General features: G+C 35.9%; 1 protein-coding gene across 2 annotated transcripts; it reads right to left on the reverse strand.

The window, feature by feature from the left end:
• Window positions 1-900: 900 nt before the first annotated feature.
• On the reverse strand, window positions 901-6282 carry LOC132111598 (G2/M phase-specific E3 ubiquitin-protein ligase-like). Of its 2 annotated transcripts, none has more exons than XM_059519043.1 (14): window positions 5877-6282; window positions 5651-5748; window positions 5027-5128; window positions 4811-4935; window positions 4226-4388; window positions 4012-4118; window positions 3532-3648; window positions 3298-3383; window positions 3112-3214; window positions 2465-2778; window positions 2146-2327; window positions 1878-2050; window positions 1364-1575; window positions 901-1222 (listed from the first exon to the last, which is right to left on the reverse strand). In XM_059519043.1, the coding sequence occupies exons 1-14, from the start codon at window positions 5926-5928 to the stop codon at window positions 975-977; spliced, it is 2082 nt and encodes a 693-aa protein (XP_059375026.1). In that variant the 5' UTR covers window positions 5929-6282; the 3' UTR covers window positions 901-974. The 2 variants fall into 2 exon arrangements, with proteins under 2 accessions (XP_059375026.1, XP_059375025.1); XM_059519042.1 differs by having other exon boundaries at window positions 3298-3422; window positions 5877-6280.
• Window positions 6283-16242: the final 9960 nt, after the last annotated feature.

Genomic DNA, 16242 nt, shown 5'->3' on the forward strand with positions numbered 1-16242 from the left:
ATATATTGAAATCAGTTTTTCCAAAAAATTTATTTCATACAACAGTTGTGTCATACTTTTTACCACAACCAACAACTTAGCCCTAATAAAATTTCTTCAGACCATCTTTTTGATTGTTCAGTAGTATCAAAACTACTAGATCCGCAATCATTTAATAAATCAAGGGGGGGAACACTGAGGGTAACAGAAAAGTACAAAGTTTAATAAATTATGACAGATATAGAGACAGCAAACTACCATACACTCTTAAACTATGTCTGGAGAAATAAAACATTATACAAAAACAAAAGCATACCAGCTTCTGTATGTTTCTAACATGGGTCTCAGGCACAAAACGGTGAGATCATTCAACTCAGTGACTAATGATTCATATAGTGGCAGCAGTTAGACATTGTAGGGCAAAATTAAATAAATAATAATAATAATAATTGACAATTGCACCATCTTGTGGCTACCAAAAACATACAACCTGTTGTACAATAAAAATTAATCAAATAAAATCAATAAATTCCCATTACTGCTAAATACACATGCTGTTTGACAGAACACAAATCTACTCAATAGTATAAACTTTGGCCATGCTACTAGCTATAACCTATGCACTTCTGAACTGTGCACCTAAATTTACAAGAAAAACTCTTTTTTAATTAACAAAAAAAAAAAATCTCATCACAAATCTAAATTTGTGGAACACGTATTGCTTTGCAGCTGAAGACCTAATGGGGCTGTGCGGCTCAAAGCAAAGCTGTTAAAAGCTGTCTCTCTTTTCTGCTGAGGGATTCTAACTTACTGATAATTAACAGTGGGGACTTAGCAACACCTGGGTTAATGATAAAGTGAGGAGCAATCTATGATCAATTAATGTTAACGTGAGTTAGGTTAGAAAAAACTGTTATAGAGCATTGTAGATAATTAGGTAAATCTACACTGTAAACGTACGGAAATATCTAGAAAGGAGAATTTTTTTTTTTTTTTTAAATGTCCTGCGTAACTGAGAACTGACACACTGTGTAATCCAAGTGTTTCTTGAAGAGCTCATATGAGGGTAGTATTGGCAGAATGAGATGATTGGCATCATAGTAGCTCTGAGGAAAGGCACACGAGGGGTCCGATGAGCTGAAGAATGAAATAGAGGGGGTGGGATGGAATCCAATGGATGGAACCAAATCTGTAGCAGTGGCAAATGTTAGGAGGTCCTTGAGTGATGCTGCACACCGACCCTCTAAAACACAAGGCAAAGGTTAAGATCATGCAAATAACAGCTTGTTTTCCAACACATCTTAATGTCATATTTGATTATTAGAAATATGCACAAGAATCTAAATACTTCCAACACACAATATGAATTCTGCAGCGAACGTACCGTCACACTCATGCAGATACTTTTTCCAAAAGTTTAATGTTGTGTGCTCTTTTTCTTGTTGGTCTTTTTCTTCTGAAAACTGGACTGTAAAGAGCTCCATGACTGATTCAGCTGTGAGCTTTTCCACAGGCCCACAGAAGACTGAATGGAAAGCCTCTATACACATCTGAACCTGCTCAAACAGTCCTAGTGTCCTCAAACCTTCACGAAACCTGAGAAAGGCAATATGAACTTGAATGAGCAAGTGAGAAAAAAAAACATTAAACTTATCTGCTGTATACACTACTATTCAAAAGTTTTCTTAGTAAGATTTTTTTTCTTTAAATTGATCATAAGTGACAGTAAAGGCTTTTACATTGTTACAAAAAATTATATTTCAGATAAACTGTTCTTTTGAACCTTTCTATTCAACAAAGAATACTGAAAAAAATGCATCACGTTTCAGCAAAAAAGACTGAAGACTGACACTGAAGACTGGTATAATGCTTTGCCAGCATAGGGATAGATAACCAACCTCTGCAGAGGCAGCTGTAGTCTGATGATCAGGTAGAAATTTAGTACATCCTCCACCAACATGTCCTTCTCTGAGAGTTTGCTGATCTTTCGCCAGCAACCTGCTGCTTCCAAATACTGTGACGCTGACTGCATTGCGCGTCTCAACTCCTTCACAGAGTTTGCCTCTGCAATCTAAAAGTGCACATAGAGTTTAACAGGTTCACTATAATCACGTGTCTCAGTGCAACAGCAGTATTAAAGTACAGTGTACGAAAAACAAAACTCACCTGTCTGATTTTGTGTGCTAAAGCAGTGTCTCCAAGGTCTTGTAATGTAGGTCTGTAGTTTGTGGGGTAGTTAAACAGACTATGGTACAGTGCTGGAGAGAAGAAGCCCAAAGGGGGACCTCCGTGAACCAAAGAGAGGGCCAACAGACTGCCGACTTCAAAGTAGAGATCATCCCTGAGAGCTGTTCACATACAACAACAACTGTTAATTTTGAAGGGCACCTAAGTTGTCAGCAGTGAGAGGTACTGTACAAGTCAGGAATAGTTAAAAATTTTTATAAGAAAAGTAAATCAAAAAAAAAAAAAAAAAGAGTCTTACCTTTTGAGTTCAGAGCCAGGTTTTTAGTTCCATCAGGTCCCTCAAAGATTTCTGACATCAACAGTTTCGAAACAAGCCGTCTGAGGAAGCGACGCTGATTTCTAATGTTGTTGTTGTTTAGTTTGTCTTTGGAGAATTTCACAGAAAGTGTGCAGCAGGGATTAAAGTCACTTTGCCGCAGAACCCACAGAGCTGCTTCCAACACCCCAACATCATCATCATCTTCTTCCACTAGCACATCTGTGAACTGCTGCTGTGATATCTGACAGGCCAGATCCATTAAGACCTCTGCAGAAGTGGCTGGCACACACTCCCTAGAATACAACGATAGAACTACTACTACACCAAAATACAGCAAAAATAAATAAATAACAATAAATTATTATATGATGATAAAATGTTATAATAATAATGTAGTTCATATAACAACGATTATCAAATAATTCAATTTAATAAATTCAATTAGATAAATAATAATTATCATGATTAATAAATAATAATAGATTTCATCACAGAGCACTTCCAAAAGTTTAAGGACGCATTACAATCAGAACACAGCTTCTATGGTATAATGGTCCAGAGGCATTAAGTTGAAATAATCAAGAACATTTCCTATTCATATCAGATGCAATTGATTAGGAAAATACCTTTTACTGATGAGTGAAGAGTGAAGGTCAGAGATATTTCTAAACAGCCGCTTCCTCTCTTGCCTTATAGTCAGTGGTGTTTCAACATAGTTTGGCAATGACACTGGGGGAGAAAAACAATCCATGCCTGTAACTTTGGAATAACTCTACACAAGCACATTTTAAACAGAAGTTCAGATAGCTCACTTTTTCCCTCAACAGCAGCTTTACAGTCAGCACAGATCCAGTCGCTTTCGTAAAGCTTAAGGTTGGAACATTTTCGATGAGTTCCCCTAGATCCACACAACATGCAACGAACAATTTCAAAATACCTGTAAAGCAAAGGCATTTCTCATTTTAACAATAGTCGGAATCCTTTTCAGAAACAAACCGATTGAAATTTCATGATTTCAGAATGGCTAAATAAAATGCTCTGATTACCCTGACTGTGAGCTGTATTTGCGACCTTTTTGACTGCGACACTTCACAGCATCACAGTGCTGGTACACTTGCAATAAATCTCCATATGCATTTTCCTCTAGTTCCCATGCTGCATCCCTGAAAAATATACAATATGTTAAAGGAATAGGTCACCCATAAAATAAAATTTGCTGAAAATTTACTAAACCTGAGGTCATCCGAGAAGTAGGCAGGTTTTTTTTTTTTCCATCTGAACAGATTTGAAATTTAGTATCACAGGACTACATTTTGGATGGCCTAAGGGCGAGTACATTTTCAGCAAAATAAATTTTTTATTGCAAAAAAATATATATTAAAAGGAAAATTTTAAAATGCATAAAATATATAAAATGTAAATAATTCCAGCAGTCTATGAAGGATACAAATCAAACACTAACCAATCAGAATATTTTACATTTAATCACTAGAATCAATATCAGAAAGAAAACACATTGGATTTACCGCTCTGGTATATATATTCCCATTCTGAGCATTTCCTGCTGAAACAGGTCCTTGTTATTACAGAGTGTGCATTTGAAGAAAAACATGGCAGCGCTGTGTGCATAATGCTGAAACATAAGAGAGTAAACTCAGGCTCAAATTTCAAATCCCATATTTTTGTATTTTATACTTTTTTTTTTATTCATATCATTCATCTAAATTTGTGGTTAATTACCTGTACACAGTTTCTGTGAAACCAGCTGCCATGACACGCAGGACACTTGAGGACATTGTAGGAGAGGACGGGTTCAATGGGCTCCAGACAGACGGAGCAAGAGAGGGGCAGACTGGGGCTAGAGACGCAAGACTGACTAGGTGCGTGCTTTTTACAGAAAGACCTGCAAATGATTGCCATCATCAATAACGAGATAAAATGAAATTACCAGAAAAAAAATAAATAAATAAACTTTTGAACACGTTCAAAAGTTTGGGATCATCATGATTAAAAAAAATAATAATAAAATTATACTTTTATTAAGCAAGGATGCATTAAATTAATCAAAAGTGACAGTAAAAGAAATTGATAACATTGAGATTTCTATTTCAAATAAAAGCTAATCTTTTCAACTTTCTATTGATCAAAAAATCTAGCATGGTTTCCACAATATTTAGCAGTACAACGGTTTTCAACATAATAATATGAAATGTTACTTGAGCACCAAATAAAATAAAAAACCTACCCCAAACTTTTACATTTTATATTTCCATCTCGTCTTCCAAAGACAACCATCACATTTTGCATATCAGAAGAGACACTTACGGAAACAAGTCTGTGAACTGGAAAATAAACTCCTGCTCTATCCCACAGGGCATGTGGACCATTTGCCGACATCTTTTGATGGAGCACCCCACCGAAGCACCAAACTTTCTGCAGTACATGCACCTCTGCAAGTCAAAAAGTAATAGCTGTAGTCTCAGAAACATTTCTACAGCGTTAAACAGAACATGCCAAGGGTCAAATGTGTACTGTACTTACCAGCCTCAAAGATCTGCGGATCTCCTTTTTTATGTCATCCACAAGAAAACCATGAACGTCTTCATCTTCCTCCCCTCTCTGACATATTCCACTGGACATCAGCTGTAAAATTAGTGTGAAGATTAACTGACTTGTACCTTTATGCTTGAGTTATTATTTTGGTGACACTTTTACGATGTACAAAATAATTTAGAATAAAGCTGTTAACTAGATTTAGAAGCTGAAAGCTTTCAATTTTGAAAACAGCCATGCAAAAAAAAAAACAACAACAACAAAAAAAGACAATATCCAAGGTTTGATATTCTGCATTCCCATAAGAGATTCATGACTAGCAGAACATTTAGAAATAACCAGCTATATTTATAAATAATTTATATATATATATATAAATAATTTATAGAATATAATAATAAATATAATATTATTTATGCCTAAATGTTTATTTCTCTTGCCTTGCAACCTATTTGTGCTGTAGAACAGCTGGACATAATGTATGATCCATACATAGCATCATAAGATATCTTATATTTAAGGGTAACGTACAGTTTTACAACACTAGAAACTAGAAAGGGACTCCAAAATGAAATTCATTTCACAAATATAGATCATCAAAGTCTGGCTCACCAAACAGAAATAGTGGACTGTCAGTTTGTGCTGTTGGAGGGTGATCTTCTCTCCATACTTATCTGGAATGTTGTCACATCTCTTACAAAGACTACAGACTAAAGGACAGACATAGATATGTGATTCATTTGACAATATTGTGTTAAAAATGGTGCATATCTGATTATTGGTATTATCGCGACGGAGAAATTCGTCGCTACATAAACCTGTAGGAAAAGCAACTTACTTAGGTCTTTGTCGTCGTGAATCTGTTTTATTTCGGTAGTCTCCTCTTTCATCGCTTTTATTATTGTGTATTACACAGCGAGCATGAAATAAAACCTAAATTTTACAATGGTGATTAAAAGAGCTCTAGCGGTCTGTTACAGGGCTTGGCAAGTTCAGTAACATTAACCACCATTGGACTCACTTTATTACGAGCTTTTTCTTGTCTTCTCTTTTTCGTAAGACAAAAGCACATAGTCCTTAGGTAACCGGGTTTTTTAATAAAAAGATATTAAACTGATATAAGTTATAATTTTATTATGAGAGTAAGAGTATAAATCGCATGAAAATTCAAAATTCCCTCTGCCAGGGAAAATCCGCCTCTGCTTGCTTTTGGTTGGTTGAATTCAAAACAAAACAGACATTTTCCTGTGGGAGTGGCTCTGGGGTCACGAAACACGCAATTTCCGTTTATTTTACAAAAGAAAGGTATACGAATTTTGACAAAATATAACGTTTGAAGTTTGATTTTGTGGAAATAAGCTGTATGAGGTAGAAGTCCCACACTGACAGTAAGTGATACTTTTACATTGTGTCGTTATATTTAATATTTCATACTAATTTTTAGAGCTACATCAAGGTACCCACAAGTTTTTATAATATTTATAAAAATAAATAAATACAGGAAAAAACATGCTGTATTATGTAACACATGATCTGTAAACATGAAATGCAACATTAGTGCTGCCTTAAATTTGGCAGGTGCCATGACAGTATATATTTAATTATTTTTATTATTGTTATAATTTGTATTTGACTGTTTAATAATGTAAAAAAAATCATATCATTTTACTTAATTTAATATTTTAATAAACTGTATATTTAGATGATGGGGTTATAATTTAAAGCATTAATTTTACATACTTATTTCTGCTATAATTTCCAAATGCATTTATTCTTTCACTGCAGAACTGACCAGTGTTTGTAAAAGCAAAGGCAGCATATTTTATGATTAATATGCTGCTTCAGCTGCAGTTTTTCACTGCCTTTGCAAAGTAAAGTTGACTTTATAGACCACTGTGCATAAACTGGCTTTTGGTTTAATTGGTGTAAAGCATTACATAGCACTTAGTGTACATTGATGTCTGTGCATTGATTAAATACTACTAAATAATCAATGGTTTGAAATAATAATAAAAATAATCTAAAAAAAGTATGTGAAAAGGCCATTGGATTTATCTACTCAGATTCCTAGATTTTATGATACATAGAAAGCTTCTGACAGTTACTTGTTACCTTTGAAAACAGCTTTGGAGATAAACTATCTGTTAAAGGATCACCTAATGTGAACTGCCTTCCTCTCCTGCATTAAACAACAATCTAACCTTCATAGGAGAAATTCTTACTTCAAACTCTAATACATTTGAGAGGTGAGAAAAGAACTGATGGTTTCACACAGTGCCTGCTTTCATTGAAAGGGTTAAACCTAAGAGTATGTGCCTAGTTGATTCTTCATTAGTATCACTAACCAGTAGGTGGTAGCAGATCAAAACAGTTCAGAGTGTTGAGAACTGCTTCCCTTCCTAAATCTGACACAGATCTTCATCTTATGATATTTGTACGCTAATTTTACTAGAACAAAGCATAGGTTTTAAAACCATCTTTTTAGTAAAGTGACCAAAGGGTTGAATATTAATTGCAGACATTTCCTTAAAGCTTTCCCCCTTTAATAGTGTGTGCCAATATGCTTACAATGTTTATTGATTTGTAACAATCAGCAATTAGTAATGAATTGTAATTACTTTTGCATTCATTTATGTATTAATTGTATATATATATATATATATATATATATATATATATATATATATATATATATATATATATAGGATGTTGTCTTATGTATTATAATGGAAAAGATTATGGCCACTGTAATAAGTACTGATTAATACATCTGAGATACTCCTCTACCACTTCAGCAAGTGCACACAAAATCTGCATTCAGTCACTAGATGCACCTGTAAACTAACATGTGCTGCCCTGGTTGGCAGTCACAAATTATTCAAAGACTTAATGGATTAAAACAAATAAGTGCTGTGCTGCAACCTGAGTAGATTCAAGAGACCCAGATCAAGGTCTTGACTTGCCTATTGTTTGACAACACTTGAGAGGAGGTCCTTGAATGCTCTTTTGACTTGAGATATAAGATTACAGGTCATGTTTTTCCTCCCTTCACTAAATTCCAGAGGGAGTCCAAACAGCTCCCTCAATTTTCGATGCAGCACCTCCCAGTGTCCAATGCTTCTCAGAGTTTGCATTATGCAAGCTAATTTAGCCAATTATGTACAGGTGTGATGCTAATTCTCCTCTCACATACTGAGCTCCCAACAGTAAAAATAGTATAATTATACAACTGTTTCCATGTTTTCCTTCCCAGCCACTGCAACAGCTTCTGTCTCACAAAAAACAGCGTTTCACTAAAGGCTATCTTGAAGAATCTGCCACGACTTTCTCTCTTTTCAACTCAACTGTTCATTGTTGTATTTTGTGAAGCAGGTGTGAGACTGTATCACACTCTGTGTGAAATGTAACATTGGATATTATAGCACAGGCACAAACTAACTTGGAGTCTACATAGCCTAAATTGCTCCATTTGTCAATTGAGAAAAACATGTTCTCTTGTTTTTCGCTGGCAGTTTTGCCAATTATGTCTGGAATGTCACAGACATAGTTTTGCTATTACATACACTCTTAAAAAAATAAAGGTTCATTTATGGTTCTATGAAGAACCATTAACAGCCATGGAACCTGTCCATTGCACAAAAGGTTCTTTGTAGTGGAAGAATACAAAAAGAGTTCTTTAGATTATTAAAATCTTATTCACTTTAAGAAAAAAATAAAAATAAATTAGGAACTGTTCACTAAAAAGGTATCCAATATGGTTTTTCCATGGCATCACTGCAAAAAACCCTTTGGAACCTCTTATTTTTAAGAGTGTAGAAACAGGAAAATGTGTAAATGGTAGTTCAATGAGTCTTCTAAATTCATAGTTACAGATGGGAGAGTTAACCAGAGCATACGAAAGTTAATCTCAAATGTTTCTTAGGAAGTGTAATGCATTCCTGATCCCACACTTTCACACACCACCTTCCTTCCTTTTTTTTTTTTTTTGATAGTGATAGAGCTTACACCGGGGACAGCAATCTTTTCATTATATTCTGTCACTTTTGAAACATTTAATCGACATGAGCACCAACCCTGATGAAGAGCTCTCTTCTCCAGACAAAAAGAAAAAAACTCGATATTATTATCAGGGTATGTATAAGAGCTGCAAACCAGTCCTTGAAATTGATGGCTGAGGAACACATTCCCCTGAAAGAAGTCAAATTAAATGATCATGGTCCCTAGTTAGCTGCCCTTTCAACATATTCGAATTTCTGTAGGGAATAGGATTGACTCTGACCCCACTCTAGAGGCCTCCTGGTGCACATGTGTAACAGCTTGTGATATCTCATCTCGAGTGGCTTGAAGAAATCGCTGTCTACACAGACCAAATAATTCTGTCTCTTTGACCTGTGGTTCATGGAAGTCTAATTATCAGCTTCAGCGCTAGGCTCGCTGGGGTCCCCGAGCTGCCTTAAAGGCCCTGGGCTGTCACCCTTTCCGTCTCCCCTCCCAAAATGAAAATTGAGTTGTCTGCAGAGTGATAAAATGTGTGTGCTAATCAGAAATGTGAAAAGATCCAGGACAAGAGTGGCACTATTTCTGTCTTTCTTCCCTTCTATCAGATTATCTAAAGTTTTACTAACATATATAATCACTTGAAAGCATTCTTTTGGAAAAGTGCACCATTTCATATCATAGATGCTCATTAGTCTTGTTAGCATGGAATTACTTAATGATTTTAGATGGTTTGTTTGCTTGAGAGTTAAAACATTTGCAGATTTATGCCATTTATCCATTAAAATAAAATAATAATTTGCATGTTTAATAAAGTCTGCATTATTGTTATTTCTCATTTATTGTGAGATAATATGGCACTCCATAAATGTAAACATTTTCTTAATATTAAGACACAAGAACAGAGGAAAGCAAAAATGTCAATGCGCGTGTATGTGAGAGAGATGGGTTGGGGGTCTCTCATTTTTCATCACCCTCAGGTCACAGGGTTCACTCTTGGGTGGAGCCTTTTCTTTCTGAGGCATGCTGGGGTATCAATAACTTAGTGTTTCACCACACAATCTTTTTTTAAACTGCTCTGAAAACAAACAGAAGCTGGACTGCCATCACCAGGACTGCAGCACCATGATTATCGACACAGGTAACACATTCACATGTTGTAATATTGTTGCATGCAAGAGCTGGATCTTTCTGTGAACATTATTCTGACGCCGGGTCTGAAAATGTCGAGCTGAAAAATGGTTTTATTTAAGAGCGTTTCAATTCAACCTTTGAACCTAGTGCGGATGATTGGGATGTTTACTTCCGTTCCCGTTTTTGCCAACTAACATAATTCAAGATCGACTTTTCCTGTTGCTCTTATGACTCCACAAACAAGAAAAATAACTTTTGAAATTGCATCTCTTAGTTTCACATTGCATTGGTTTGGCGAAATCTAATTTGAGAGAAAATGGCAACCCAGCTGTTCTTTTGATAGAGAATCACCAAAACATGGGTTGCATAGTCCATCCTCATCTCCACATCAATGAGCTTTTCTCTTGTCTGCAAGGCTATAATTAAAGCTCTGTGCTGTGCTAGAGCTAATTTATCCTCCTTCTCTGGCTCTGTGCTGAAATCAGGTAGCAGGGCATGATTGCAGTGGATGGGGTGTTGCGCTTTGTCCTTCGAGCTTGTGGAGCACATGTGGATAAGCTCCCATTAAATATACAAATTTATTATGCAAACAAAAGGGGTTAATTGTCCACATATTTGTATGCAGTGTGTAAATGAATTATACAGGGAAAATGTGTTTCATAGCAACCGTCTCTGGAAGGAAGGTCGGGTTGTTTTTTGTTGCTGCTATGAAGGTTACAGTGCACTATCAGAGTCATCAGAGAGAGACATCGGAACAATGACCAGTTCAAAATTGACATTTTACTGCAATATATATATATATATATATATATATATATATATATATATATATATATATATATATATATATATATATATATATATATATAAATTTAGGACTAAAGCAGGATGTAAAAATAAGAAAAGTAAAATTAATTCACTAGAGGTTTTTCATATGCAACAGAATCGCCATATAGAGGTTTAAGCAGCAGACCAGAGAAAGTGAGATCATTCATCTCCTCCATAATTAATTGCTTTATCTAGTCAATTAGGCATGCATGTTAGCACCTGCATGTTCCCTGAAGACAAAGGAGAGAATTATTTCCCAAAGTAATAGCAATAGCAATAGCTATTATCTGCAATAGCAGATAACTAATTTCAGCTTTAATTTGCTATAATTTGAGCTTTAATATTTTGTCAAAATGTTTAAATTATAAGATCAGATTAATTTTTAACAGCATGGAGTAGCCTATTGGTTCTGTGGATTTTTTTTATTTATATAAAAAAAAAATGGAGACAACAACAGGGCATTAGGATGCGCAAATGATATATATAATTAATAGAAATCCCAATCAGAAATCCATCACAATGTTTTTATGAAAGGCTCAACAGTAATTGTACTAATATGGGAGAACTGTCACTGCTACAACAAAAGACTGCTTTGTAAATGATCTTCCTGATTTGTCTCAATTCCTCAGCTCCTCCAGTACTTCAGAAAAACTTGATGTTGTAACAGAAACGATGGACTCCCTCTTTAGCACTTTAGACATGGTTGCTCCTTTACACTTAAAGAAATCAGTCAGACACTGTGGTATAAAGCAACATTTCTAGCATTTGTAAAACCAGATTTTTCTATCTGAAAGTTTTCCAACTAAGTTACGACTAATGCTCTCAATGTCAAATGCAGAAATGCTAATTCATGCGTTCATGACCTCGAGGTTAGATTATTGTATTGAATCTATTGAGTGGTTGCTCTGCGCGCTTAATAAGCAAACTCCAGCTGGTCCAAAATGCAGCAGCTCTGTCAACACTACACTGGCTCCCTATTAAACATTGTATACATTTTAAAATCTTGCTAATTACTTCTGAAGTCCTGAAAGGGTTAGCTCCTCAGCACTTGAGCCATCTCTTAACATATTTTGGTCCTTCACGTCTGCTGCGATCTCAAAACTGGCCATTTGGTAATATCAAAATCAACTGTGGGCAGCAGATCCTTTTTTCTATAGCGCCCAAACTCTGGAGCAATCTACCTAGCATTGCTGAGGAGGCAGACACTCTGTCTCTTTAACTTGGCATACACATAACACACAATAAACATAAACACTTTTTTATAATTCAAATCCATTAACTGAACTGAACTGGATGATGACATCACAATAGTAAATGAACTGACTTTAACTGAAAAACGGACTCTTTTCCATTTTCCTCCTGCATCATCAACACACTATTTTAGCCCCCAGCCCCTGAGAACATGACCATGTGCATGAATAACAGTTCAGGCCGAGCAAAGATCACCAAACTTTACAACAAAGCAGCAAAGCACAGCAGATGTAAGACACAAGTCAATCCATCGTTAAAGGGATTAGGCAATGTTGGTTAATACATATTTGAGTTCCTTTGGATTTCATGTGCATAAGTGATTGACTATGTAGCGTCTCTCTCCAACAGGGAATCAGGGATTTTGAGGATGTCAAGACCTGGATAAGCCGTACCATGAGGGAGTCACATGAAGATTTTTAGCAACAGTGAACCAGTCCCACTCCTCACACTGTCTATTTCTTCTGGGAGAGTCTGGAATATAGAACAGTGGCCCCAAAGGTCTTTGGACACACTTAAAACATATGATTTTTATTGCATCAGATACAAATTCTTATTACCATCTGGTCCCAGGGAGTATTTTTAAACAGTATTGTATAAACTCAAATTGTAATGTTTTGCTTGAAGTGTTGTAGTTTAGTTCTTCTTTAAAACAAGTGCCATTTAGTTTCATATGTTATTTGTCCATACTTGTTTGGGGCCATTGTACATCTCACAAAGGCCAGTGGGAAAAGTGGTCATGTTTAATGATTTTGTAGGAGTCGTCCTAGTGAAAGTCACAGACAGAGCAAGAGAATACGAATGAGAGAGATAAACACATCCACAAACATATCAATGTAAAATCAATGGCAGACTCAACACTTTATTTCAACCATTGTGATTAATCAGAAACACTCTGTTTTTTTTTTACACTCTAAACAATGTGTCTCTTACCTGATGGCTCTCTGAAGCTGTTAAGAAACTTTTTTACAGTTTTACAGCTTGACCCCTTAAGCCCTAATTTAACTTGATACTGGAATAGTGTATAAGTGTAAGCCGTAGAGTCTGCAGATAAATATTCCTTTAACCAGCACTGCTGTGGTATTCTTGATTTGTGATAGATAACTGTCAAAATGCATTGACAACCTTGTTTTTAAGGTTAGCATGTTCCAATTAGCCCTTTCTCTGTAATGATGGTTATATACTGTAGCATATGCCAAATACACGATTGTCAGTGTCAATGGATCATTTTCTGCAGATATTATAGACCTACATTGCTTTATATGCACATGGTTCTGTGCATATGACATGCTTTAGCTTAGGCTAAACAAGCTAAATGTGCTCCCACTCTAATTATGAGTAATAAATATATACATAATATAGATTTACTGTTTAAATATCAAATGCAGCTGATGCTGTTTTTATTAACCCTTGACAGAGAAGCAGTATGTGTATTTGTTTGTTGTCTGCTTCGAGAACATTGGTGTGACAGGTTGAAATGCAGTCCAGAAATATGTTGCCTAGAAACTAATAGAGTGAATAACCCAATATGTATGTGTTTGTCCTAGTATAGGTAACCATTGGCAACAGCAAAAATCTTTCATGTTAACCTGCACGTTCATTTTTTATTTATTTTTTAACAAGTATGAGAGTTTCAGTGTCATGGGATGACTTGACATTTCATGCATGAAACTATATAATGCACAAATGTTTTGGAATTTAATTAATTAATTTTATCCCATTTTTTTATTTTATTATTATAATTTTTTTTTGCTGTTTCGCAAACATAGCTGTTTCAGCAGGAACATATTTCTTGTATTTATTAATTAATTTATTTATCATGACACAAATTAATATGTGCTCATCATTTTTCCCCCACACAGTTACAAACATGGATTGTAAAGACTCAGTCAAACCCACTGCTGACATGTCTGAGGGGAGCTACATTTCTGTTCTGTGCTTGCATACTCGTAAATGCTCCATAAATATGGCCCAACATGGTTATCCATTATATATGGGGACTCGTTTTAAGACCATTCCCCCTGCACATGCACAGCTGGGGAGTGATGGGGGCGCACACTGCTGGGAGAGGTGGAGGTCATGTTAAGTTCGCTCCACTAGTCTGCGAGCACCACTCAGGATAATCAAGTTTTTGAAATAAGGTGCCTTGTGCTTACAGTATTACTTAATTACTTAATATCTTAATTTTTGAGCCCATCATTTTACACACACTACAGACCTCAAAAATATTTTTTCTCTTTTTTTGGTATAATTACATGTTCTTTTGATATCAGCCTAGTAACACAGTATAATCATCATTATTTGCTGAACTAAAGCAATTGTAGACATACATTATCTGAAGAAAAACAAAAAACAAAACAAAAGAAAAAAACAAAAACAGTACCTGTACCAGTGCCTATTTTGTTACTGGCACAGGACCCTCAAAGGATACTAATATGCACCCTTATATTACATTTTAACGTCAATCAACAGCATTTGTTTTGATCACTACCACATAATGTTAATTTACTACTACTACAAAAACCAAACAAAAAAATTATATATATATAGGTGTGTGTGTGTGTGTGTGTGTCTGTCTGTGTGTGTGTGTGTATATATATATATACATATATACAGTACAGACCAAAAGTTTGGACACACCTTCTCATTCAAAGAGTTTTCTTTATTTTCATGACTATGAAAATTGTAGAGTCACACTGAAGGCATCAAGGGCTATTTGACCCAAGAAGGAGAGTGATGGGGTGCTGCGCCAGATGACCTGGCCTCCACAGTCACCGGACCTGAACCCAATCGAGATGGTTTAGGGGTGAGCTGGACCGCAGACTGAAGGCAAAAGGGCCAACAAGAGTTCTCGGGGAACTCCTTCAAGACTGTTGGAAGACCATTCCAGGTGACTACCTCTTGAAGCTCATCAAGAGAATGCCAAGAGTGTGCAAAGCAGTAATCAAAGCAAAAGGTGGCTACTTTGAAGAACCTAGAATATGACATATTTTCAATTGTTTCACACTTTTTTGTTATGTATATAATTCCACATGTGTTAATTCGTAGTTTTGATGCCTTCAGTGTGAATCTACAATTTTCATAGTCATGAAAATAAAGAAAACTCTTTGAATGAGACGGTGTCCAAACTTTTGGTCTGTACTATATATATATCTATCTATATATATATATATACATTTGTTTAGCCCTTCCATCACAGCACATTCATGAAAACAAAGGGATGCGAGTAGTCTCCTGACCTCCGGATCAGTGCTTAAACCTCTTGGAACAGACACAACACAAGTGTTAAAAATGCCAGTTTGGTAAAAAATACCAACGCTGGATCAACAGTCTTCTAATGGGATTTGATCTTTCCTTTGCTCCTCACAGCCGTAGGTCATTCCCCTCATCGTGATGTATTTTAGGGTTTGTCTTCCATGCTGTTCAACTGAATTCCGCTACATTGTTAAAGATCTTTTGGGGGATTACAGAGACACATTTTTCATCATGTGGTTAAATTCACCTATAAAAACAACCGAAAATGACCCGCACTGTTAATGCAACATGACATGGGTGGCTTTGAGCCGTGGACTGGGCACAGACCCGATACGAACAGGGCAATTGTTTTCATGCTCTTTTAATGGTTTCACTCAAGCAACAGATTACAGTGCAGACATTTCCAACTTTGAGTGTTTCTGTCAACGGGAAGCATCTGTTCAGGGAAGCTTAATTACTTTAATGAAATAGAGTTTTAGTTGGGTTGTCAGGTGGTAGGGCTTGTGAGGGGCTCTAGATGAGGCCCTGGGGTCACTGGATACTGGATATGTCTTTTCCTTCATTCTGTTCCACTGTGACTAGTACAGATTGACTTCATATGTTTATAATGTATGTACAACTGTCTTAGAAGTTTCGCTACTTGATTTTTTTCTCTCAAAGAGTCATTTTCGTAGGTATGCAGGAGCTCCTCATTAATGCGCCTTCCATGACGGCCTCTGTCAAGATAGAGAGTCTTAGCATGG

The sequence above is a fragment of the Carassius carassius genome, chromosome 31 (assembly GCF_963082965.1).
Source record: "Carassius carassius chromosome 31, fCarCar2.1, whole genome shotgun sequence".
NCBI lineage: Eukaryota > Metazoa > Chordata > Actinopteri > Cypriniformes > Cyprinidae > Carassius > Carassius carassius.

Coding starts and splice junctions, on each gene's coding strand:
- LOC132111598 (XM_059519042.1), bottom strand. CDS start 5,928: ATGAAAGAGGAGACTACCGAAATAAAACAGATTCACGACGACAAAGAC. Junction 1,576..1,877: donor CTACAGCTGCCTCTGCAGAG/GTTGGTTATCTA, acceptor TGCCTTTCTCAG/GTTTCGTGAAGGTTTGAGGA. Junction 1,223..1,363: donor GTATCTGCATGAGTGTGACG/GTACGTTCGCTG, acceptor CTTGTGTTTTAG/AGGGTCGGTGTGCAGCATCA.